The sequence below is a fragment of the Chinchilla lanigera genome, unplaced genomic scaffold (genome assembly GCF_000276665.1).
Source record: "Chinchilla lanigera isolate Chin_1 unplaced genomic scaffold, ChiLan1.0 scaffold00069, whole genome shotgun sequence".
In the NCBI taxonomy this organism is placed as follows: Eukaryota; Metazoa; Chordata; class Mammalia; order Rodentia; family Chinchillidae; genus Chinchilla; species Chinchilla lanigera.
The window spans coordinates 6,442,449-6,468,732 of record NW_004955470.1 but is presented as its reverse complement, the minus strand read 5'-3'; the positions used below and the strand labels follow the sequence as shown (position 1 = coordinate 6,468,732).

Here is a 26,284-nt window from a genome sequence, read left to right as displayed (position 1 = left end):
TCCACTTACTCATCCATCATATGACACCTATCTGGAATCATCTACCAGGTGTAAAGCTTCAAGGAATATAAAATGCAGAGAACGTCCTACATTGGGGTAACTGGTAATCTTACGTAGGAATCCTGTACCCTACAGCAAACGTGGAAAACAGTATGGAAAACTTTTAAGCACATCATTCTTTTAGCACATTTAGAATATTTACTTGTTTACCAAGAAACCCAAATATCCTCCTTTGGTAAGAGACTTGTCTTGCAAAATATATTTGTCTGGCCAGAGTGGTTAATGGTTTTCTCAAAGAGAAAGTTGGCTTTCCACCTGTGAGTGATGCTTATTGGTGTATTTAATTATCTCATGCAGTGACAAGAAGAACCAAGATCCTTAGGCAGGGCAAATATGGCAAGGAAATGTGACCCCCCACTTCAGAAGGTAAGGAGGGAGCATGCGAGCTTGCCAGTTACTTGCGCTTGTGCTGTTCAGTATCCTTGCTGCCTCCTTTCTTGCTCGTACAGAAATTTTAGGGATTCATGACGGGAATAGGAATATGTACACTGAAATTTAGAAGTGTTTCCTTAACTGTAACAGCGGGGGCACACGCTCAGGCTGGAGTGAGTTTGTGCCAGTGCCAGTCAGTGCGGCAGTGTAGGTACTGTCTGCGCATTATTCTTCTTACTCTTGAGAATGTGTCCCAGCTGCGGATGGATTCCTGCCTGGACAGAGCTGGGAACATGTTTTCTCTGTGCTAACCAAGGATGACCCAGTGTCCCAAGGCAATAAATTGAAAAGGCAGTGATAGAAAAGACAAAGATTTCTGATCTTAAAGTAGAGAAATCCCTCCTATTGATGGTTACAAATCTTAGTGACATGAATTTAAAGAGCTCAAGGGGTCTGGTTCCTTTTTCCCCTGAATTCCTTGCAGGATGACCATGTCTTGTGCATTACTGAGTTGTTTTGTGTGGAGTCTCCTATATTATCTAAGTGCGTTTTAAAAGTTGAACCCTGGACAGGAGATGCCCAGAGAGAGAGAGAGAGAGAGAGAGAGAGAGAGAGAGAGAGAGAGTCTGTGTGTATGTGTGTGTGTGTGTGTGTGTGTGAGAGAGGCGTAAGGGGTTTCCCTCTTTTCCCATATTTAGTTCACGCTGCAGGAGACACAGCGGCTTCACACCACTTTAGGATCCAGACCCAGCCTCGCATGGTTCACTCCCTTCCTCTGTTTCACTTCTCTCCGCCCTGTCTCCCTCTCTTAGCAGAAGCTCCAAGAGCCAAGTGTGGGTACCTGGCCCCAGGGCTCTGGGTAGGCTACTGCCAGATTAATGACCAGCCTGTTTAGACTGAGTTAAATGAGCTTGTTTTCCACAGGACTTTTCAGAACCTTTTCTAAGCCAGCATGCGTATGAAAAGTAAGGCGTGGTAGGTGGTGTCCAACTCTTCAGTGCCTACGTAGTAGGAAACGCTTTGTGCTTCTGGATGACAACTCAAACGGGGAAAAAAACTGCTGGCAAGATCGTTAGACAGCTGAGCAAAATAAATTTACAGCAGTGGTTTGCATCAAAAGATGGCAGTAATACCACAGCCACTGTTCAGAGGCATAAACCTGCCACTGTTTGCCATTTTCTTTCGTTGGAGGGAGAGAAGAGAGGTGAGGGCTTCTAACAGGCTCAGGGTGTTGTTGCTTCCCTGACCCTGCTTTCCCCATAATTAATCATCAGCTCTGCCTCATGGGATTTCGAAGAGCCAACCTTCTGGTATCAGATTGTGACGTCTTGACATTCCATTTAATGAAAGTGGGAGACGTCTGCAGATGGATGTGCCCCCTGGGGGCAGGGCAGAGGGACCTGTCCCAGACAGCACACCGTGACCAGAGGGGATGCTGTAGGCTCAGGGGTGCTGCCTCTGTCTGCTGCTGCTGCTACTCCTGCTGCAAAAGGGAATTGTCATGGCTGCTTCCACAAAGGGGAGTTAATTACAGAAAATGTCAGGCTGTTACAGGGCCATTTGTCACCTGGCTTTGGGGAGAGCGGCAGCCTTTAGCAGAGCCCCAGAGAAAGGCCTGGGTGTGTCCCTTGTGCAGGGACAACAGTGAGCCTTTACGCTGTCACCCTGCAGGCCTCGTGGAGAACTTGGCGTTCAAGGACACAGGCAGAGTGGCGGGTGGCTTGGAGGAGCTGGGGCTGGTGGCTTTGGAATGCTTTTCTTTTTGTTTAGAAAATGGGGCAAATTATTGTGGAGAGTTTTTCTATCCCCAAAGTTGGACAAACCCTAATTCTGTAGTGTAGTTAGTGACCCAAGCATGGCACGGCTGGGGGAGAGAGAGAAATGGGAACAGGGCTGGAAGGGCTTAGATTCTCATTAAACCTCTTTAAGCTGTTTATTCAGAACGCATGTGGTTCAGCGCGGCCATAGCCGCTCGTGGGCTGGATGTGCTTTTGCTGCCAGTTCTTCTGAAAGGGAGGGAGGTGGAGGTGGGCGAGTGGTTATTATGCTAATGCCTGGCACCCGCATTTTAACCAGGGCCCCAGCGAGTTCAGGGCAGTGGAAGCTGAGGAGGGTGGAGAGCTGGGTGGCCACTCCCAGGCGGGGACCCAGGGAGTTCATGCAGAGTTTTTAAGCTTGCCTGGGGGCCCCTCGGGGATGTGTGCAGACCTGGCTGCATTGCCATAAGTCTGAGGCTCCCTGGGTTATTCTCACACAGCCAGGGCGTTGAACTCAGTCAGGTACCATCAAAGAGATGTTGAGGGTCAGCATATGCGTAGAGCCAGAGCAGAGCAGACCGCGCTGCAGTGAGCAGGGCACACCAGCCTTCCCGAGGCATCCGGAGCCCACAGTTCAGGATCCACCAGTCTTCCTAGTTCCGTCACTGGGTCGCAGAGACACAGGTGATGATACAGGGAGCGGTGGCCTCGCCAGCTGTGGCTGAGCATGGTTAGAATGTGCCCTCCTCCTGCACGGGTGTGCATGAGCCAGGCTGGTCTCAAACTCACAGCGGTTCTCCTGCTTCAGCCTCCTGCGTGGTGAGGTTGCAGATGTGCACCCCCATACCTGGCCTGCTCTTTGCATCTTTGACTGCTGCCAGAGAATTTCACAGGGAAGTTGAAAAGTAGACCCCCCACTTCCTGTAAAACCCTGTGCGGTGGCTTCCACTGAGGGCAAGGGGAAGACCGCAGTGCACAGCCGCTCTCCAGGCCTGGTGTTGTCTGACCTGCACTGAAGCTCCAGCCCCACAGGCCCTGCTGCAGTTACATTGGGGCCTGTAGCCCTGACCACGGTCCCTGCCCCTTCACCCGAGGAGGATCCGCCATCCCCGCCCTCTCGCCCAGGTCACACCTTGTGCTTTCTTCTCGTAGTACCATGTCCCTCTCCGAACACCACGGACCACGTTTCAGGTGGACTGTCGGAGTCCGTGGGTCTCCCTGTTAGACTGCAGGCCCTGAGGATGAGCTTGTTGTGCTTGCTGTGCCAACGCCTGTCCTCTCGGATGCGTGAGTGGATGCTTCTTTTCGTGGTGAACCTTTAGGTCAGCTGTCTTGGTTACTTTTCTCTCATTGCTGGGACAAAATACCTGATGCCCAAAATTAAGGAAGGAAAGGTTTATTTTGCTTACAGTTTGTGGAGTTTTCAGTCCATACTTGGCAGGTTACAAGGCAGAGTGGCACATGGCAGAGGGCTACCGCTCATGGTGGCAGAACACAGCCAAAGCAACAAGCACCAAAGGGAGGAATGGCCGCAACCAGCCTCTTCCTCTCCCTTACATATGCAAACTGTCCACCCCAGGGTGGGTGTAGCTCTCACACCCATAATCAGTGAAACTCTAAAAGCCTGCCCCATGACCGCAGGAGGCTTTGGGGGGACACACAGACACAAACCATAACATCAGCCTACCTTAGACTTGTGAGCACCTATACACCTGCCCGTGTCAGAGGAGTGTGCGACAAGCTGAACAGAGCCAGGATATGAGGAGGGGGTGTTCGGAGAGGGGCTAAGCTATCGTCTCACTGGTTCTGTGTGTCTGGTGAGCATCCGTCACATGTAACTCAGAGAGCGAGTCCTGATTTTATAAATGTTTGACCAGGTACCTTGACAGCTTTTTCACATACTCACATAGATCATGAGAAAAAAGCTAAGTGGTTAAATATTGCCTAACCCTTCATCCTGGGCCTTACCCTGGCGTGGGCATCTCTGGAAGTTGCCACACGTAGCGTTTGCTTACAGGTGAGCTTGCCTTCTACTGCCCCACTCTGCCCTGCCTTTATCAGCCCAGCAAAAGCTGCCAACTGCTTCTGCCAGGTGTGTGTGTCTGACGCAGCGACAGCCCAGCCACCTGATGGGGAGGGTCGTGTGTGGGAGCTGCCCGTACTTACGACACTCAGTGTCCTTTGAAAAGTTCGAGCCAGTGCAGCAAAACCAATACAGCAGAGTGCGCGTGGCCGAGTGCTTACCAGTCTCTGCACTTTATGCTGTAAATATATCATCTATTTTAGAAACCACAAAATAATGCAGCGAGAGGTGTTTTGTTAAACCTGGAGATGCACGTTGGCTATCAGTTCACCGTGTTGTTCCTTGGCTACAAAAGTCTTTGTGGTCCTTTCCCCTGCTGTGTAAAGTGGTACAGAAGCTAGAGCTGGTGGTTGTGAGGTTTAAGTGATTAAATAGCAGAAAGAAGAATGCTAGGGTACACGTAGATAGTTTGCATTTTTAAAATGTTGTACTCGTTTTTTGCGTGTGTGTCAGTCTCTCAGCTTGGTTTCTTTTAATACGTCCCCACTGGCTCGAGCACCAGTGGAACACACAGAGCGTCCCTTCGGGCGGCTTGTACCACTGGTGGTACAAATGTATCTAATCACTTTTATCAGTCTGTCTGCTAATAAAATGAATAAAAAGCCACCTGATAGGACAGTCATGCATGTACCACTGGTGGTTTAAGCTGCCCAGCAGCAAGACATGGGAATCACGGTGCCACCGTGAGCGTGTTAGTAAGTCGGGGTCATGAAACGTGGAGAAGCACTGTTGTCCATCAGCGGAGCCTTTTGAGACACCACAGAAGCAAAGTGGGCCGCTTCTGGGATTTCGGCTTTGTATTTTTATTAGCACACGTTTGCGCTATGTAATGCTTACGCTCACTGTGGGGCGTTGGTGCATGTGGGGAGCACTGTCAATTCCTTTGACGTCCCCGTCGCCATCTCCTGCCTTCCTCCCTCTCTCTTTCCCTGTCTTTCTTGGGGCACAGCCCACGGCTGTGGTCATGTCTGGCGACCACACTGAGAAGGCCGCAGATGAAACAGGAAGTCACAAAGGTGCAAGTGATGCTGCTCTGTCACTGAAGGTCTGCTAGAGCCTGTGTCCTGGCCCTTCCAGCCTCAGGGTCCCAATTACTCCTCCTGGCCACCCTGAAGGATGGAGCTTTTGCATCACAGATGGACGCGGGGGCGAAGTCACAGAGCCAGTGAGTGGTGGCGCAGGGATTTGAACCGACGCTGGCTCTCCAGGGATGGGGACGGAGCAGTGGGGACAGAGCCATGACAGCTGGCTTCAGCAGGTGGAGGGGAGTTATGGGCCCCTTGCTGGGTGATATTGCCCATAAGCCAGGTAAGCTACAGGGCACTCAAATTTCAATTTCAGAAAACCACAAATAGTCTTTTTAGTATATCTCGTACAATATGTGGGACATACACTAAAAAATGGTTGTTTACCTGAAATTTAAACCTAACTGGGTATCCCATGTCTTTCCTTGTTTAATCTGGAAATTCCATGTGGGAACCCCAGGAAACACTGAGCCTAATGTGTGGGCACCGGAGGGTGGCCCTCAAGTTACCCCGCAAGGGCAAAGGCAGCTTGCAGGTGGAGGGGAGTCACAGGCTGTGCTCAGATGAGGCTGGAGAACCACCTCGCAGGTGCTGTGGGGGAAATTCGGGTTCCGGACGCTGGGTTCCAGTGAGGTTCTAGAAGCAACGAGAAAGAGAGTTACTGTTCTGGGTCCTCGCTGAGCCTGACATTAAGAAACTGCCTCGGAGGTCATCTGCCATCAGCACCGCGGGGAGGACAGTCATCTTGCCTAGCAGGGGTGGCTGGCCTCAGCCGGGGCTACGGCTCAGCCCAGTGGTGCCTTTAGCCACGTGGCCTGGCTTGAGCAGCATCGTGGCAGAGGCGGCACACGTTTTCTCTCTTGCTGGGGATCAGCGGTGACTTTCTGCTTCCTTCCGTGTCCCCTGCAGCTGCTGTGGAGAGTGACTTCTGTGGTGGGCTGAGGACCGACCAGCGTGCCCCACGTCGCACCTGGGCAGGAGGACTATGAGAAGCACCCAGTCCCGAAGCCCTACCCAGGCCCACATGGGCAAATGAACAGCGGTGAGAAGCACAGGTGTTTCTTCGCCTGCTTTTTATTTTCGATACTGGGAACTGAATCCAGGTCCATGGCACTGAGCTACCTACTCAGCTGGGCTTTTTCTCTTGAGACAGGGTCTGACTAAGTCTATACGTTGCCAGGGCTGGGCTTGCACTTACAATCCTCCTGTCACATCCTCCAGGAGTGCGTCACCATACCTGGCTGCTCCTTTTAGATTCTCTAGGGCTGTTTGCACCCTGGCAGCCAGTGAGGGTCTTAAACAGCGTTTCCTCAGTGTGGATTCTGCCCTCTGCAAGTTCCCTCCAGCGAAAGTCTAGTCCTCAGCAGGTGCGTCTGGGGCCATGTAGCGGCCCTGCCCTGGGCCAGATGAGAGCCAGGAGGCAGGTGTGTGAGGAAAAACCTCATCCTAGGTTCCAGACACAAACACGCACGGCCTTTCTCCCATGACCTCCCCTCCAGTGAGCTGTTTCAAATTTGATCTGATTGATAAATGAATCCTGCAGTATCATTAATGAAATACGAAATGTTACATTAAACACCACGCCAAAATACCCACTGGAGCAGAGGGAAGACAGTGCCAGCATTTGTGTGGATTCTGCTCCCTGAAGTCACCTGTTCTTCCTGTTGCCTTTTGCTGAAGTGCTTTGCTTGTCAGCAGCAAAGGCGTCTCGCTTGTGTTTTCTAGGAAGAGCCGTTGGATGGCTGACGTGTGACAACATGCACCACCAGTGGCTTCTGTTGGCCGCATGCTTCTGGGTGATTTTCATGTTCATGGTGGCGAGCAAGTTCATCACACTGACTTTTAAAGACCCGGATGGTAGGTGTGACCTTTAAAGATCTGGATGGTAGACGTGCTTCCTGGTGCAAGGGGCTCTGGGTAATGGGTCCTGGCTGCAGCGCTATTCCCAGGTACAAGTGACAGTGGTCCCAGGACCAAAGGAGGTGCATGCCTTACAGAGGTACCAGAAGGTCATGAATGCCTTGCAGCAGGGCGTAGTGCAGCTTCCGGTTTGGAAGTTCACGCTGCTTCATGTGGAGAGACAGGGCCGTGGTCACTCAGCACGCCTGTGCACCAGAGGTGTCCCACCTTGGTGGCACACGTTTGAAGTTCTTCTTCAGTCAGTGCTGTGGAAGGAGGGTCATTTAAATATGTGTCGTCAGGTTGTCTTAGAAGATCGCCAGCTTTGCTTTATTGAAGAGGTCGTTGAGGTGCAGAGCTATAAAGAGCCGTAGATGGGGTCTCAGCGAGCTGCTTCTACCTCGTGTTCTTGTCCTTTGCTTACCTCTGTTGGTCTTGATATCTTTTCTACGACATCAGCACCCTCTGCTCTGACGGCTTCCCGGGGGCCTGACCCGGACGTTGCTGGGTGTGGGCCAGGTGGGGGAGGAAGCTCTCTTCCAGGGCCAGGTGAATGGGGGGGTGGAATGGGTGAGGGACATGGGGACGTGGGAGGGACATTCGCAGGTCTAGACTGGCTGAGTGCTTCAGCCTGGAAGGCCGATCCTAGGGTCAGGACCAAGGGTGAGGACAGCCTGTCTGCCCTGCATGGTGCTTTTTGCAAAACCATTTTATTTTTCTGGGTCCACATTTGCAGTACGCGATGGTTACATCGGTCGCGGGGAGTCGGTGTCTGCACTGAACACATGGCTGTTCTTTCTCTCCCTCCCCTCCCTCGATCTCTTGGGCCCCTTCCCATTTGCAAATGATCTATCTTCCTACTTCCTGCTGTCTTTTATCTTGCGCTTTAATTTATGTATACTTCAGGCTTCTCGTACACGAGAAAGCATGCAATATTGAAGCTTGTGTGTCTGATTTATTCACTTGACATGGTCTCGAGGTGCATCGTACAAATGACTCCGTTCTATCCTTTGCGGCATAGTTGTACTCCGTTGTGTATAAATACCATTTTTTAGTCTATTCATCTGTCCATGGACCTAAAGGCCACTTATAAGATCTCACTATTACGAGTTGTGCTGCTGTAAGCATGGGTGTCCAAGGATCCCTGCGATGGGATGTCTTTAAGTCTTCCCGGAAGCGCGCCTTGTGTGTCCTCCTGCTGACGTGGCCCAATAGGTATGACTAGGTGTCATCTCTACACCACGCTTTCCCGGTGTATCCCTGTGCTGTCCGTGTGACCTGTGGGCTGCAGGCTCCTGCACTCGAGAGACAAAGTGCTGCTTACAGTCAGCAACACATGTTCGTCATGAGTCCCCACATGTCCCCTGCTGGGAAGCAGGGCACCATCCTCACTCATAAGATTGCATTATTGGTGGTTTATTTCATTTTAAAATAGAGGTGTGTGGAATACGTTTTAGCATAACTTCTGTGTGTAGTAGTTAAGTAAGGCAGACATGGTGGCATTCACCTATAGTCCAGGCTACTTAGCAGGCTGAGGCTGGAGGATCACTTGAGCCTTCGAGTTAGAGACCAGCCTGGGTAGCAGACTTTGTTGCCCATGGCGAGACCCTGTCTCAGAAAAAATTAATAATAGTTAAGTAAAGTGCATGCCCTTGGTTTTTACTGTTCTCTGGCAGGAGAGCTTTTCAGCAGGCCTGGTAGACTAGGTGTGTTCGCCTGGATGTGCCAAGGTTTCTGCTGGGTGTTTTCAGAGAGGTGCGGGTGCCTGGGAAGGCACTGACAGAGGGAGGGAGAGCTTACGCAGGACGGTGGGTAAAAGCAGTGCAGGAAGGTGAAGGGCTCTGGGATTTCAGCCCGGAGGAAAGGTCTGCAGATGACCTCCATTCATCTCACCCCACATTTCCGCTGGTCTGCCTCTGCAACGAGAGGCCTTTCCGCCACCCTCTGGCACGTGGGGTGGCTGTGTGGCCCTGGTAGCCTCAGAGCCAGTGCACAGGGACTGTCGGTGAGAGCCTTGCGCTAAGGTGGCATGTTTTTGCTTTTGGTTTTTTTGAGACAGGGTCTCACTGTGTAGTTCAGGCTGGCCTTAAACTCACTGCGAAGCCCAGGCTAGCCTGGATCTCATGGTGCTCCTCCTGCCTCAGCCTCCTGAGTGCTAGGATTACAGGCAAAAACCACCACACCTGGCGAGAACTGTGGACTAGAATGTACATTTCCCAGGCCTCACTGGGCCCCTCTGTCAGAGGACACAGTTCCGCCCACTACCAGGTCAGGAAACCTAAGAGACTTTTGGCCACGTGGCCATAAGGGGTTGGAGTTTATTTCCCACACGTTCACAGTGTTTTTGCTTTTGAACCGAAAGCACTGTCTTGGTTACCTGACAGCCAAGGTTAAAGGAAGGAAGGTTTATTTGGTGTACAGTTTTTAGAGCTTTCGGTCCATAATTGGCGGGCTCCAAGGCAAGGTGGGTGGCAGAGGGGCCTCCCAGAGAACGGTTCATGGCACCCACAGCATAACAAAAGCAACCAGGGAGGGAGAAAAGACTCTCTGCCCTTTATATCAAGAATGCAAGCTACTGCCCTAGGGAGGGAGTAGCACTCACGTCCTTAATCATAGCCGGAAGTACACCAGACCCCTCACAGTGGCGATGGTGGCATTGGTCATCAGCAGAGAATCAGTGGCAGAAGAAAGCCAGACATAATAACCCGTGCTGTAGGTTTTATCTGAATCTAGTTGAGTCAGGGTTGGACAAGCTGGGAAGAAGACACAAGGAAGCTTCACATCATAAAGATGTTAACTTCAGGGGCGATTGGTCCTCAGGGCACTGGTGGGTCGTTCCCACTCCTGTTGCACAGGAAGAAAGGCGGTGGGTGGAGGATGCTGGGTACCAGGTAGGGGGCCGAGGTCCAACAGCCAGACTGCGCAGGCACGCGGCTATGCACGGCAGCGTGTGGGTGTTAATGACCCAGGGGGAGGAGGTTTTGATTTTTAAAATATGCTTTTGTGTATTCAGTTTCTATACTTTTATTTGATACCTACTTTTTTTTCTAATTATGAGAGTGCAAAATTTTGGAAGTAAATGTTTCTTTGTTCACAGAGAGCTGAAGGTGACCTTCACATTCTACCCCAAAGGTATTTGCAAAATCGGGATTGTTATAAATTATTGTTCTGGGCAAGCACTTAGGATTCCTGTGGCCTGATTTTGAACCCCCTGACTTTTTAATGTGAAAGCGCTGACTTGACTGCTGATTGGTTTTCTGTAAGTTAAAGTTTTTAGTAGGAGGTTATTGTGGAGTGCAATCTACTGTAAGAAATAACATGGAGAGGTCCTGTGTTCCCTTTACCAGCTTCCTCCATGGTGGCGTCTTGCAAAAGCACAGCATAGTATGGGAAGCAGGGAATCTGCAGGGATGCAGTCAAGAGATGGAACATTTCCATCGCCATGGTGATCCATCCTGCTGCCCTCACAGCCACGCCCACTTCCCCTCCCTCTCCCAGACCCCTTACAATCACTAATCCATTCCCTTCTCCATAATCTTAGCGTTTCCTATATATAATATATATATAGGGAGAGAGAGAGATCGAGAGATCGCCTTTTGGACTTGGCTTTTCTCACTCAACGTAATTCCTTGGAGAGTCACCCAACTTGGTATCAGTTGATCTTTCAGTTTTATCACTGCTTTGTATTCCACGGCTGTGAACTGTCTGTGTGTTGAAGAACGTGAGAGCTCTTTCCAGTTCAGGGCTGTTACAGATGTAGCTTCTCTAATTGTTTGTATACAGGTCTTTGTGTGAATACTAATTTTAATTTCTCTGGATGAAATCGCAGCGAGTGCAGGTGCTGGGTCGTGTGGTCAATGCATCCTGGTTTTTTCCCCCGAGTTGCTCTTTCTTCAGAGTAGCTGTACCCTTTTCCATTCCCGCAGGCGTTGTATAGGGGGTCAGGTTTCTCCGCACCCTCACTGCCGTTCGGACTTGTCACTATTTTTGATCAAAGCCATTCTGCTAGGTGTGTAGTGAGGTCCCTTTGTGGTTTTAATTTGCATTTGCCTCATGGCTGATGATCTTGGACACCTCTGCCTGAGTTTGTTTGTTCTCTCTATATCCTTTTCCAGGAAATGTCTGTACCTGCCTTGCCCAGCTTTTAATTGGCTTAGTTTTGTAACTGTTCAGTCTTGACTTTTTATATTCTAAATGCAAGTCTTTTGTCAGATACATGGTTTGTCCATATTTACTTCTTGTCACTTGTCTTTGTCCTCCTCAGAATTTCACAGTGCACAGGTTTTTAATTTTAATGTTCAGTTTTTCCAAAGATTTTCTCCTCTGCTGTTTAGTGAAACTGTTAGGGCTCAACATCTTATAGCTAACTCTACGATTCATTTTGAATTTATCTTTGAATAAAAGGTGAGGTTTAGACAGAGCCTTGCCCTTTGCTTACAGCTGAGTTTTCTGGGAAGACTTTCCTCCAGTTGGCTTGCTTTGTCACGTGTCACCCAAGCATCGTGCTCTGTCTCACCCAACAGTGTGCCTGTCGCTGTGCCTCCTTGAGAAGACACCTTAACATCTCTGTTTTCTAGGATACAGCACCAAGCAGGAGCTTCTGTTCCTGACAGCTGTGCCGGAAGCGGGGAGGTCGGCAGAAGAGAAGCACTTTCCTGGGGAACTGAAGGTGGGTACAAGCCCAGTCCCCTCTGACATGGACGCAGTTGTCTTCAGGGAGCCTTGCACAGTGTCCCCATTCCCCGCCTGTGCTGTCACCTGCAGTGGTTTCCATTTGTCACTGTTGCCTGCTCCCTGTCGCAGGTTGAGCATCCCGAATCCAAAGTGCTCCCAAACCCCAAACGTTCTGCGTGCCGACATGAGGCCACTGGCGGCTGATTCCACAACACAGAGCTTGGTATTGTACATAAAATGATACAAAATATCGTACTCAGCTACCTTCAGGCTGTGCGTCTGCACACATATGAGGCTAAATGAATTTTGTGCATGGATGAAGAGCTCACTAGTATACACAGATGTTCTAAAATCTGAAAACACTAGAATTTGACACACCATGGTCCCAAGCATGTTGGATGAGGGAAACGGCCTGTGGCTGCTTTTGCTACTTTTGTGTATTTACGTTCACCTTTTAGCTTCCGGTTGGGGAGGAAGAAAGTCACATGTATATTATATTCCTTGCTCATGAAGCTGTCTAAAGGTTTCACTAAATTCCTGGCCAGCTGAGTAGGAGCCTCGCCAGAGGTGGGGAGCATGTTGGGCAAGGTCAGGAGAAAACTGGGAATCTGAAAAGGTATCTCTCCCAGAGTCCCGGGGTTTGGGAGAGAAGAGGCCTTGGACAGCAGAGAGATGATCTGGCCTCAGCGCTGCATGGGTGGAGGAGCCTATCCTGGAGAAGAGGCCGGTGCTCGACTCTGGTGGAGTCACAGGCAGAGCCCAGAATGGCCACTTTCCTCAGCACTGGCCTGCTGTAACATCGACCCCACGTCCTCCCTGCAGGCCCCCTTTACACATAAGTTCCTTGTAGCTCCTGCCAGGATGAGGTCTGTGCTCAGGAAGGTCACTCTCACCTGCCAACTCCTGTCCTGAGACTGGAGGGTAGAGGTCACCACTGTGTCAGAAGAAACGAGATGGGTCAGGCGAGCCCTAAAGATGCTCATCAGCCTGGAATTAAACCGAGCTTCTGTGGCTCACAGGGCAAGATGGCAAATCACAGCCCAGCAGAATGGGAAGCGTCCCTGGTCAGAGCAGGGCAAGGCTAGGGTGTACTTTTTCAGATGCTGATGTGATGGAGATTCAGGCTGCAGAACTCTTTCGAGACACCCAGGAATGTGGCTCTTGGGTGGAGACATCCAGGGGCAAGAGAAGAACTCAGGTGGCTTACAGAGACAGAAGCGTCAACACCTGCAGAGACTAGGAGGGGTCTCGACATAACAGGCGATGCTGCAAGGACAGAGAGTGCGCGGAGCGGGGGTGCCGTGGTCTGCGCGAGGGCGCTGCAGGAAAGCCCTCTGCAGCCAGTGGCCTGCCGGAGCAGTCGTGGGTGGTTCTGTGTCTTTGCTGGGGGGAGCGGGGCAGAGAACATGATGCTACTTGATCAGCAACTGAATGGACGTTTCTCCTTTACATGTAATGCGTGAGCTCAACGAAAAGTGAAATTTGCCAGTGATAGAGGCTGTTGTGCGAATTTCTAGAGGTTGTTTGAAGGCGCCATCCCTGGCACCCACTGCTCATCTGGGTTCAGTTTGGGTTTCAGGTAGTTTTGAGGGAGGACGTCAGGGTGGCAGCAGAAGCATTTCGGAAGCTCCCGGGTCACAGGTGGAGTGGGGTTGCTTCTCAGAGGGCTGGGTCGGGTCTGGGGCAGACGCACCACTGCAGCGTGAGCCATGGAGGAACTTTAACTCGTCAAACAGCTGTGTGCTGTGGTGTGTCCCCTGTCTGTCCCCTCTGCTTTTCCCTCTGGCTCATGCACACACATATACATGTACATGCGCGCACACACTCGTGCTATTCAGCTAGGCTGGCCCAGGTGTCTCCCCAGGACCCTACCAAGACTCAGAAGCTGCTATGGGCCGAGTGCCAGCCCCAGAGCAAGAGGACCTGAGTTTGAGCATCAGCCAGAGCCCCCTACTGCTGGGGACGTTCTCTCAGGTGCCACATGGCCCCAGGGGTATGCGCTGCCCTTTGGAACTCGAGCTCTCCCATCTTTCCTGGTTTTGAATTTAGCCTTCCCTCCAGAAGGAGGTCACAGGAACAGGTGCAGGTCACTGCGCTGGCCGTGGTGCTGATCCACATCTGTAACTCAGTGCAGCAGTGGAAGGGACGGGCGGGCTCCGAGGCCTCGGGACACTGCAGGAAGTAGTGGTTATCGCTCTCTGGAAGCAGGGGGCAGGCAAGAGGGTGGGCTGGCGGGAGTGGCTCCTGTGTCCTCCCCTCGATCCCTTGTGCCTTCTGCTCCTTGTCGCCCACAGCCGACGGGGAAGATGCTTGGCGACAGCCAGCCTGTGCAGCCCCTGGTCTACCTGGAGCGCCTGGAGCTCATCCGGAACGTGTGCAGGGATGAGGCCCTGAGGAACCTCTCGCACACGGCCGTCTCCAAGTTTGTCCTGGACCGAATATTTGTCTGCGACAAACACAAGATTCTTTTCTGCCAGACTCCCAAAGTGGGCAACACGCAGTGGAAGAAGGTGCTGATTGTGCTCAATGGTGCGTGTGCCGCGTGCTGCTGGCGGGGGGCGTCTGTCAGGGACCTCGAGGTCTGCCTGGAGTGGGGAGAGCGCCTGGAGAGCGTGGGCTTCCTGTCCTCCCGAAGCTTGGCCACCTTCCAGGTGGTTCTCGGGTTTCCGCACCACCGTTGCACTTTAAAAGTTGGTGGCGTTCATTTCTTTTCCTTTTTTTACTCTTCTTCCTCATCCTCCTCATCCTCTCATCCTTTTCCTCTACCTCTTCCTCCTCTTCGTCCTCCTCTTGCTCATCTTCTTCATCCTCTTCCTCCCTCACTTCCTCCTCTGCCATGCAAAGATCACCCCAGATCCTTGTGCCTGCTGGCTGGGTGCTTTGCCTCTGAATCCGAGCTACACCCCCAGTCCTCTGTTGCGTTAGTTTATTTATTTATTTTACTTTATTTTATTTATTTTTGGGGTTTTTTTTCTGGTACCGGGAATCGAACTCGTGACTTCGTGCTTGCCAGGCAGACACTGTGCCGCTGAGCTAAATCCCCAGCCCCAGTTGGGTTAGTTTAAATACTGATGATTTTCAAAGACACCTGGCCGTGGTCAGGATCTCCTCGCTTTTCTCAGTGGGATCCCCACCTCGGCCAGCCTGCCCACCCCACTGATCCTTGCACTGATCCTGTTGATTCTGGGTGCTGGTCCTTCCAGTCACAAGCTCTGTCCTGACCGTGTCAGACCAGGATGCTGCCTGTCTGTCCCTTTGAAGTGCAAAGCCCTTCCCCACCCTAGAGCCTGGGAGGTGACCCTGCTGCCCTGCTTGGTGGGCCTGGGGTCTTTCACCCACGGACTGAGGGTTCTGTGCCCATTGGGTAGAAAGAAATTGCCCCTTCCTTTCCACTGTGTTCAGAGATGTAAGTTGGCTTGGTTCAGGAAGTATGTTTACGGAGGAGCCAGTGAGATCATAGAAAAGCGACTTCAGATACTGCAATTTTGATTACTCACAGCTCTTTTCAGACTGGTTTGTTTGTTTAAACTCCAGTTAGTTTGCACTGATCCGGGGTAATTATGGGTTCTGTCTGGTAAAGTCTGCTTCAAAAGGAACTTCGCTCCACAGCAGTAGGACGCCTGGTCCGCAGTCAGGGCCTGGTGCCACAGGCTGGTGGTGGTCTGTCCCCTGGTCTGCGGCTCCCGAAGCAGCTCTCGGGGTTGCTGGTCAGTGTTGGCCATGTGCTCTCTCCACCCTGAATCAAAGAGGAGGTAAATTCCCACTTACCAGGATGGGCAGAAGCAGGAGCAGGCCACAGTGTGTGCGTGCCAACACCGCCTGTCGTGCCGCCGACGTGTACGGGTTTGGTTTTTCCACATTTCAGTTAAAAGTTAAGTTAAGCCTGGTGCTGTGGTCCACACCTGTAATTCCAGCATGCAGAGGGCTGAGCTAGGCTTGCCTTGAGTTTGAAAGCAGCCCAGGTGACATCCTCAGTTCAAGGCCAGCCTGAAATGCACAGTGTGATCCTGTCCCAGAGAACTAAAAACAAAATTTTTTTTTAATTAATAAAAAGCACCTTCCTTCTTTGACTTCAGCACCTGCCGGAGTCAGATGCTTGGCGAGAATAAAATGAAACTGGCTCTGAGAGGCCCTTTATTGTCCACCTCACTGTTTCCTGAAGAAGCTCCCCTCGGAAATCTTCAGCTGTTTCTAAAACTGCACGGGCTTTTCTGATCTCTTTTCCTGTTCTTGTTTTTTTAAGGCCTGCAAACAAACAAAACAAAGGAACAGGTTTGCCTGGTCACATGCGGAGGCACCGGGTGCTGGTGGCTGTCATTGGTTTTGTCCTTCAGTGCACCTGCGGACCCAGAGAGCTGGCTTTTCCGCCCACCCCTGGCTCATTGTAAAGCCACCCACAGCACCGGCAGAGTTCCGGCCTGGGGCTTAACTGGGGAGGAGTGAAGGAATAAAACAGGCCAGGCTGCAGCCCTGGCTCAGAGATGCCCCAGGAGGGGTTCTTCCGTGCCAGGACAGCAGGATCAGCAGGAGCTCAGGGGCATGGCTGAATCCCTCCTGACATGCTGACTCTGTTTGCATTTGTCCACACCAGGAGAAGAGAGGCTGGCCCAGCCCCCAGCCCAAGACGGACGCCTCTGCCCAGGTGCCCTGCAGCCTGAAGGACAGACCATGGCTGCTGGTGCCCCACCTCATGGGACGCTCCTGTCCCGCACTCATTTCTGTAGATCACAGTGCCCATAGCTACAGCTGGATTTTCCTAGCATCAAACACCTTAGCCACTCACTGTTCCAGGCTGCCCAGAGGGCTCCTGAGGACCACTGCCGGTCTGGGGCTGGGGCCCCAAGAGCCCAGGCTGCTGTCAGGATCAGAGCAATGGCATTGCTGTGGGCACTGCATCCAACCCTCTCCCTCTGGCATCTCCCCAGGGTCGGAGGAGAATAGGTGTTGTGTTACTCATTTTAGGAATTGTTTGCAGGACTTGAGCTTTCTACTTATTTTATTTATTTATGGTACTGTGGTACTGGGGATTGAACTCAAGATCTTCACGCTGAACAGTTTCTTTTTTTATTTCGAGATAAGTTCTTGCTAAGTTGCCCAGGCTGGGCTCAAACTTGGGGTCCTCCTGTCTCAGCCTCCCAGAGTGCTGAGCTTTCTTTAATGGCAGTGTTAGTCCAGGTGCGCTGCCAGGGGTAGGCGCTGTCTGTATTTCTACCCTGCTCCCTCCCCTTCTCCCTTCCCAAGATCCTCTCTTCCTCCACTTGGCTCGCGGATTACTTGACGCTTGTCTTCCCCCTCCGGGCTTCCAGCTGGAGGAGCTGGAACTTGGAGGCTCAAGCATGGATGTTGGGGATAGACTTGTCACGCGTGCCCTGGGGAGCACGGGGACCGAGAGGAGAGGTGGCAGCTTTCTTTAGAGGCCATGCTGAGGCACCAAGGCGCTTTCCCTGTTTCCCTCCCAGGAGTCTTCCCGTCCATCGAGGAGATCCCGGAGAATGTGGTGCACGACCATGAGAAGAACGGCCTCCCACGCCTCTCCTCCTTCAGTGAGGCCGAGATCCAGAAGCGGTAAGAGCAGGGTCTGCAGCAGGGACCAGGGAAGGAAAGCCTGCCCGCGGAGTACGTGTGATACACCCTAGGCTCAGCTTGTGCTTGCTGGGGACCAGCCCTGCTTCACTCCGAGGAACACAAATAGGGCTGCTGGTTTGGTTGTTGAGCAGCCACCAAGCATCCAGGGGGTGTAGACTGAGCCCTCATGAGAATCTCAGGACGTCTTTTCCAGCCTTACCATCATGTCTCCCATAATATTTATCCTGTTAATAGAAATGAGTCCAGGTGTTATGGTAGAGGCCTTGGGAGGCTGAGGCAGGAGGATCAATCTGCCTCAAAATCAGAAATAAAAATGGCTGGAGATGTAGCTCAGCACAAAGGCCCCGGAACCCTAGCACTGCAAAAAGAAAGGGAAAAAAGTCTTAAGAGTCACTTTCTATGGCCTCTTGTCAATCCTGGCTTACTCTGAGTTCCACACTTACAAAAGTTCTTGAAGGTTTGAATTAATCCAGTCCTTAACAAAACATTGATTACACAGAGTTTTCCCAGGGAATCCCTAGGAAGAGTATGGTGGCTGAGGACAGTTGAGTTTCCTGGGCTTCTGTTTTCTCACAGCCATGCCAAAATCCGAGGAAGAGAGGTGGACCCAGCAGGGCTTGGCCTAGTAAGGCTTCCACGGGTAGGGAATGCCTCACACTCCCTCTGTCTCAGTTCAGTTATTTTCTCATTGCTGGGACAAGTGCCCAATACCCACAAGTTAAAAGGGAAAGGTTTATTTTGGCTCACAGTTTGTAGAGGTTTCAGTACATGGCTGGCTGGCTCCAAGGCAGGGCGGCATGGCAGGGGGGCCTGGCGGAGAAGAAACAGTCCATGGCAGGGCAGGCAGGAAGTGGCAAGCCTTCCTTTCTCTTTTTATTCCATCGAATCTACAAACTTATTGGTTGGTGCCACCCACCCCCAAGGTGGGCCCTCCCTCTTCATTAAAACCATCATCCACACCTAGAACTATGTTAAACCCATCAGTGGACTGAGCCAGTATCACACACTCATGGTGCAGCATCACACACCCATGATCCAGTCAGTCCCAAAAGCCCCACCTATGAGTGCGTGTAACTTTGGGGGCCGGGCATCTAGAATTAAGCCTTAACACACTGTTGTGGCCACTAAGAGCATCCAGTTAACCACCTGTTTGTTTTCACTGTTTTCCTTAGATTGAAAACATACTTCAAGTTTTTCATTGTAAGAGATCCTTTCGAACGACTCATTTCTGCCTTTAAGGACAAGTTTGTGCACAACCCCAGGTTTGAACCTTGGTACAGGCATGAGATTGCCCCGGGTATCATCCGGAAGTACAGAAAGAACCGGACAGAGACCCGGGGGATCCAGTTTGAAGATTTTGTACGCTACCTGGGTGACCCAAACCACAGGTGGCTTGACCTTCAGTTTGGGGACCACATCATCCACTGGGTGACATATGTGGAACTGTGTGCACCCTGTGAGATCAAGTACAGTGTGATTGGACACCATGAGACGCTGGAGGAGGATGCCCCGTACATCCTTCGAGAAGCCGGTATCGACCACCTGGTGTCCTACCCAACCATCCCTCCAGGCATCACCGTGTACAACAGAACCAAGGTCCAGAGCTACTTCCTGGGCATCAGCAAACGGGACATCCGGCGCCTGTACACACGCTTTGAGGGGGACTTCAAGCTCTTTGGGTATCAGAAACCAGATTTTTTGCTAAACTAATGTGTAGGATCTGTGAATGCAGATATCTATATTAGTGCAGCAGACAACCAGATGGAGATCTGAGTGCAGGAAGGGCTGTTCCCGGTCATACCCCTGCTTAAGAGACTCCCTCAATATTTGGTCCTGGGAGCAAGCGAGGCTGTACCCTGGCAGCTCCACCTGGCTTAGGTATAAGATGCTGAGGGCTCCGCCCACCTGAGCTGTATCATCAGGACACCAGTGGCGCTTGCCATTTCCCAGAAGAAAGGTGACGCAGCATCAGGAGTTGTCTGAGTGGGAGTCACGCCTGTGGCTGTCCTGGCTGGACCTAGTGGTCACATTAGTCACTGGTGAATGGCAGGAACAGAGGACACCAAACAGGAGAGATGGAGAAACTGAGGCACAGCAGACCCTCTTGAGGCTCATGGAGGATCAAATCTAGGTCATGGAATGACATCTCTGCTGCTCGTCCTCGTTGCCAAAGCTGTGTGCCAAGCACCCCTCTCATCAGCATAGTTTTGGGAGGTGCGGGGGAGGAGATTCTTTCCACCTGAGCAGGGGACTCTGGGGCCTGAGAAGGAACACGGCGTGGGAGGCCGCTGCATCCTGCCTTGCACGCTTCCTGTCCTGAGTGACCGTTGAGGTGGGCAGCGGGGCTCCCACACCTCCCTCCGGTGCTCCTCCCTCCTCAGCGGGGAGAAGGAGCTGGACATCCTTCTGATAGAACGACTGGAGGAAACCAGACGTTGGGGAGTGCATGGCAGCTTCATGGGATTCTCTGGCCTCCACCATCCCAGCAGCTGCTCATCTCCGCTAGGTGGCCGCCCCCAGACCCTTTTCTGATCATGCCAGTGTGCTGGACGAAGTGGCCAGGAGTTGGGTAACCAAGTTCACCAGCAATAAAGCCTCCAGCGAGGTGCGCTGCAGGCGCAGAGCAGCAGAGTAAGAAGCAAGCCACCGTGGCTGTTCCAGACCGTGTCCCCGAGAGTTGGTGGCACTCACGTCTGTACTGACTGTGAGCCCAGCCTGGGAGGAGGGAGCCGGGCTGCCTCCCCTTCTCAGATTTGTAAATGTGAGAGCAAAATAAAATTTAAAATTCGTGCCAATCCGGACGTGTGCTGCAGCTCCAGGGCAAGGTGCTTCGGTTCGTGTGTGACGCCCCCCCAGGCCTGGTGACAGGGACAGGACTGGACAGAAGCGAGACTCAGCCCTTTGCCCTCGACGGTTGTGCCAAGGATGTGACGATGAGTTACTTTTCTATAACTCTCTTTTCAGCGATGTCTCCTTAAAACCATGTCGGACCTGATGAGCTGATCGATTACCTCCTTCCTCTTTGAAAAGTCACAGTGTGAGAAATGTATGTGAATTTAAGGCCTTAAAGTTAGTCCTAATTAAAATAGCTTTTTCTCTCAGAAGCAAAAGCTTGGTACGTGGGTTAGTTTTGGTTCTGTGTCTGTTTTTGCCCTCCCTTATGTCATGTGGATCATTTTCCTGAAATATTTTGTCAAACAAGTAAAGGTTGCTACCAAAATACCTCATGGACATCTCAGTGTGTCCAGCGCAAGGCTGCTTCCGCCCACTGTGGCTCCTGGCCCTGTGCCTGGCCCTGGACGTTACCGCCTTCCACTCATCCTCAGAGGTGTGGGATCTCTTGATCTCATGGCCTTGAAGCGGGCCTCCACCCACCTCTGTCCCTGCAGTGACTGGCACAGACCTGGCCCTCCCGCCTTACAAGCAGCTTCCTCACACCCGTGTCAGTTTTAGATCTTACGGCTCAAGGGAGACTGATGCTCCAGTCCCACCAGAACAGCAGACCCTGTGCTGCAGAGTCACCCGACAGCTCAGAAGGCGGCCCCTGCCTTTGGCCTGGCACTCCCTCACCTCCAGAGGCCTGTGCTCACGGTCTGCCTAGCACAGGTCTCCCCTTCGGAACAGGCAGAAGTGGCCTCGCCACTGGGTGCCGTACTCTGGATCTACAGTGGTTGCAGCAGCTCTGATGACCCGCGGGTCCTGCTGGGGTCTTGCTTACCTTTTGCAGATGACAGATGACAAGAAGGCTTGCGGCCTTCCTTTGGTCCTGTTGTCTGTCCCCATCGTCAGTGCTGGATGGCGGTGTTGCTGCTGGTGTGACCCCTTCTCTCTCGTGGTTTCTGTCCGGGTGGTGGATCAGGACCGTGCTTCACAGGCTGGTCTCTGGAGCAGATGGTTGGCGGGTCATATCCTTGGTGTTCTCTCTGTATCCGCTTTCTTCCTTTATTTGTAATGTGAATAGGCTGAGAATGTTCCCAATCTTTAGACTCTTGTTCTGTTTTCTTAATAATTCAGCCTTGAAGTCATTTCTTTCTTCTGTTTTGCTATGCAGATGCTTCTGAACTTGCTATGTGGTTACTTTCTGATAAAGCCATTGTAAGTTGACAAAGATCCTACATGAGGAATACATTTGTTACGCCTAACCTGCTGAACACGATACCTTCGTGACGCAGCGCACTGTAGTCTCGGTTGCTTCCCCTGTGGTGCGTGGCTGGGAGCCACAGTTCGCTGCCTCTGCCCGGATCGCATATGGCTAAGCTGGGAAAACATCAAAATTCAAAGCGCAGTTTCCACTACATGCATGCTGCTTTCACATGATCATAAAACTTAAAAATCTTAGGTTGAATCCTCGTAACCATCTGTGCCAGAAGTTGGAAGGAACCAGGTCCATCTTCAACACTTGGTCTAGAAGTCTCAGCTAAAGATTCCGTTTCTTTACCTGCAAGTTCTCCTTTCCACAGAATGCTTGGACGCAAACACAGTTCATCCGATTCCCTACCCGTTTAGAGCAATGATTGCTTTTCCTGCTTCCAAAACCTCGTTCCTAAAGCCTCTGCAGCATGGCTTTTCCCCCCCATCTCCACCACCTTCTGTTCAGAATGCTGCGTTTTCCAAGAACGCTGCCTCTCTGCACTCCTTTCTAAGCCGTCCCCAGAATTGTCTTCCATGCCCATATTTCTAGCTCGTACCTCAGAACTCCAGTCTGTGTGCAGAGCCCTGGGCAAAAGTTGCTTCCGTGATTTTAGACATTTGTTTGGGCAACATCCCATTTCTCAGTTCCAATTTCTACCTCAGTCTGGTAGTCTTGAGCTATCAGAAGATACCACAGACTGAATCTAAACAAAAGAAGTTTATTTCTGACCATTTCAATCTGGGAAGGCCAAGATCAAGGTGTCAGCAGGTTCAGTTTTTAGTGAAGTTCCATCTTGGCTGGCAGACCGCTGCCTTGCCGTGCCCGTGCGTGACAGTGTGTTCCTCGGTCTCCCTTCTTCTTAGAAAGATGATGACACCCCTGCAGGAGACCTAGCCTCATAACCTCCCCTACGCCAATTATCTCCTGAAGGCCCCACCTCCATGTACACATTGGGGATTAAGAGTCTGTGTGTAATGTAGGGGACACAAACAGTTAGTCCAAACCACTGGTCGAGAGGACAAGGATTCTCCATTTACCAATGCAGCTCCCAAGCCTAAAGACTGAAGGTGCTGCTAGTGCTGAGTTGACTTGGGGTGCAGGTACAGAGGATGGGGTTTTCCACACGGACACTCGTCAGCCCCCTCAACCACCCGTGTGCAGCCCAGTGTGGCTGCAGAAGCCTCTGAATTCTTCACCCCCTCCCCTGCTGCCAGCATTCAATGTGGGGGGCAAGCTATGATCTGAAGCCACCTCAACCTCCATTGCACCCCAAAGCTCATAAAAGGATCTATTTTCTGTATTCTCTATCTCAGTTTTTGGGGATGAGGATGCTAAATAAAAGAACACCTCTTCTCCCACACACATGCACAAAATTGCCCATTTCAAAAACCTCTCTCCTCTTATTGTCGCCTTTTTTCCTTAGAAAAATGCCCAGTGTAAAAGAGCAGCAACAATTTTTACTTTGCCATCCTACAGTAAGTAGTAACATACACTTTAGAACCTTTTGTACATGTTAGCAAAATTGATCTTTGAACATCAGGCAACTCAACTGATGTCAGGTCATGCTGCTGTGGAAATTAGGGTTCGGGTTCTCATTTTGATCCAACTGAGTTGGGTCTGCTTCCCCTTATGACCGGGAGCCCCAGATGAATTTCTCTAGGGCCAGAGACTCGAAGAAAGAAACATAGGCCTCCCAGCCAAACCTGAGCGAGCAAGGCGGAAGAAAGGGTGCATGGCTTCCCATCCAGCGCCATTGCTGTTCATGAAATCTGGCTGCACACAAAGATCAGAAACAGGGCCTGTGGCTGGCGGAGAATTACCTTCCAGCACTGATTCAAAGTCTTCACAAAACCTGCTGCAGTCCATGTGACGAGGAAAAGAGCATTCCTTTTGCCTTCCTCCTAGACCCCCCTATACAAGGTTTGGATTTGGAGCACCGAGCTCAGTGACCCTTAGGTTCTATATCAATAAGAAGCTCCAGTTCCTAAGCTTACAATTAGTACTCGTGACCCTTTGTAAGTATACTTGCCTCAGTAGCATTTGGTGGAACTTTGGTGTGGGGTTGCCATAAACCTAGAATTCCCTCTTGTGGTTCTGTGGCCGAGCCCCTGATTCGTTGCTCAGACCTTGAAATGGGTTGTGGACCTGTGCTTTTCAGAACCGCGGACAGTCCTGATGATGCACCTAGCTCTCTTGGCCTGGGTTCCAAATGTAATGCAGAACCGGTTCCACTCACCTTTCCTTGATCTGGCTTTCTGCCACCTTGGATGTTTCTGCTTTCTCAAGATTTCTAGCATCTGTCTCCTTCTGGCCCTCCTTTCACCCCTCTTGTCAGAAGCCTGACTCACACACCCTCAATAATGTGGTTCTTTTGCTGCCTGGGTTTTGTCATGAGTGATTTAAACTAGTGTTAGGGTTTATGTCAGGATGTCCCCCAAAGCCTCATGTGTGCATAGGTGAGGCTTTGGGGAGGACATTGGACCATGGGGGCGATGCTCATCAGGAGAGGAGTCCGCTGGTGAGTTTATAGCTAAATGGGATGTTGGGAGGAGGTGGTCACTGGGGGCGTGGCCTGGGAGGACCTGGCTTCCTCGCTGCTCCCTTGATCTCTTTCTCTGCTTCCTGCCTCAATACCATGAGCTGTTTCTCCTCTGCAATGCCACCCTGCCTTGCAGCCAGCTGACTAGGGACTGAAACCTCTACAAAAAGTTAAGCCCAAATAAACCTCTCCCCCTTTATCTTATGGGTGTCAGGTATTATGTCCCAGCAAGGAGAAAATAACTAAGACAACTAGCATGCCCAAAGTAAACTCCTAGTCAGTAAGTCAGCTCAGTAAATATCAAGTTCAGTTATCAAAATAACTTCTAGTTTTTTAGGACAGAATCTTAATGAACCTGGAGCTAATATCTTTTTTTAGAAACTGATTTCTGTCTTTTGTTCTTTGACTTAATTTACATAACTTATGAACCATAAATTTTATCTTTTGTAAGTATACAGTTAGATGATTGCTAGTAAATGAAATATCATGTAATGATTATGGCAATTTAATTTTGTCTGTCACCCAAAAAACATTTCCCAAATGCCCATTTGAAGTTAATCTTCAACCCAGACAACTATTGAGCTTTCTGTCTCTATAGTTTTGCCTTTAACAAAGTTCCACCCAAATGGAGTCTTATAGTACAGTACATAAACTCCCGTGTATGACTTCTTTCTGTTAGTGCAGTGACAGCAAACCTTTTAGACACCGAGTGCCGAACTGCAACCCTAAATCACTTCCCGCAAAATGCCAACACTGCAATTAAACCTGAACACTGAGGTTTTAGATTAGAAAAAATAACCATTATCCGATCCTGAGCTGCTGGGGTGACTTGGCTTAAGTGCCGATAGAGAGGGCTCTGCATGTCCACTGTGAGGTGTGTGCCATAGGTTCGCCACCACTGCCTTGGAGTATGCAGTCTGTTAGGGTCATTGTGTTGTTACATCTGTCACTATCTCATTTCTTTTGACTACTGATTAGTATTCCCTGCTAATAAAACACATTTTGTTCATCCAATCATGATTTGATGAATAGCTGTGTGTTTCCCGTGTTTGACTGAACAGATACTAGTGCTGTGTACGCTTTCGTACAAGTCTTTGTGTAGATAGCTGTCATTGTTCCTGTGGAGTACATATCTATGCATGGAATTGCCACGTCACAGCTTATTTTTAGTTACAAGAAAAATCAATGCCATGGCTCTCAGAAAGTTTGAAGGGGAAAAAAGTAGATCCAATGTCTAGGTTATGTAGAGAATAAAAGATTTATCCTTAGGCAAAATGCACTGAGAAATTATATGGACAGGGCTGGGGATTTAGCTCAGTGGCAAAAGCGCCTGCCTGGCAAGCTCAAGGTCGTGAGTTCGGTTCCCGGTACCGGAGAAAACCCCCCCCCCAAAAAAAGAAATTATATGGACAATAAATGTAATAATAAAAAATACTGACACATATTCTGGTTGTATCAGTCAGTGCTTACCAGAGAAATAGGTGTAATACAGGGTGTCCTGCTTACTTTTCTCTTGTTGCTGAGACAAAATACCCAACACCCAAAATTAAGGAAGGAAAGGTTTATTTAACTTACAGTTTGTGGAGGTTTCAGTCTATAATTAGGTGGCTCCAAAGCAGGGTGGCATGGCAGAGGGTGACATGTCAAGGCGGCACAAGACAGCAAAAGCAACAAGAGCAAAAGCGGGGGCGTTGAAGAAGCCTCTTCTCCTTCCTTGTATTGTATATTGGCTCTCCGCACACACCCACAACATCTCAGTGCCCTCCTCTGCCCCTAACTGAGGATGTTCACAAAGTGAGGACCCTGGCCCCCTGCTGAATCACTTAGTTAAACTTTTAAACTTCTCAAGTTGACACAATGAACAACATCCTACACTAGCAAGGGCATGTCCTTTTCACCCCAGGATGTAGAACTACTGAGTTAGTTAAGCTTCTAGACTCCTCAAGTTGACACCATGTATCAATCATAACACAAAATACACAATATATATAAGGATATACAGATTGGCTTACCATGGCTACCCACAGAGTTGTACATGGGAGCTCAGAAAGTCTGTCTTGGGCTGGGGATATAGCTCAGTGGCAGAAGTGCCTACCTGGCAAGCACAAGGTCCTGAGTTCGATTCCCAGCACCAATAATAATAATAATAACAGAATG

At 50.7% G+C, this 26,284-nt stretch overlaps 1 protein-coding gene across 2 annotated transcripts; it reads left to right on the top strand.

Moving 5' to 3' along the window:
* The first annotated feature begins 346 nt into the window (after positions 1 to 346).
* Chst10 (carbohydrate sulfotransferase 10) lies at positions 347 to 20,566 on the top strand. 2 transcript variants are annotated; one of them, XM_005400754.2, is made up of 7 exons: positions 347 to 426; positions 6,207 to 6,339; positions 7,023 to 7,154; positions 11,774 to 11,865; positions 14,165 to 14,399; positions 17,330 to 17,435; positions 18,629 to 20,566. In XM_005400754.2, the coding sequence occupies exons 2-7, from the start codon at positions 6,330 to 6,332 to the stop codon at positions 19,164 to 19,166; spliced, it is 1,113 nt and encodes a 370-aa protein (XP_005400811.1). In that variant the 5' UTR covers positions 347 to 426; positions 6,207 to 6,329; the 3' UTR covers positions 19,167 to 20,566. The 2 variants fall into 2 exon arrangements, with proteins under 2 accessions (XP_005400811.1, XP_013378288.1); XM_013522834.1 differs by having other exon boundaries at positions 6,207 to 6,352.
* Positions 20,567 to 26,284: the final 5,718 nt, after the last annotated feature.

What these genes read in the sequence shown, in the direction of transcription:
- Chst10 (XM_005400754.2), top strand. An exon ending in GGTGCTGATTGTGCTCAATG is followed by an intron (nt 14,400 to 17,329) that starts GTGCGTGTGCCG and finishes TTTCCCTCCCAG; the next exon opens with GAGTCTTCCCGTCCATCGAG. An exon ending in GAGGCCGAGATCCAGAAGCG is followed by an intron (nt 17,436 to 18,628) that starts GTAAGAGCAGGG and finishes TGTTTTCCTTAG; the next exon opens with ATTGAAAACATACTTCAAGT.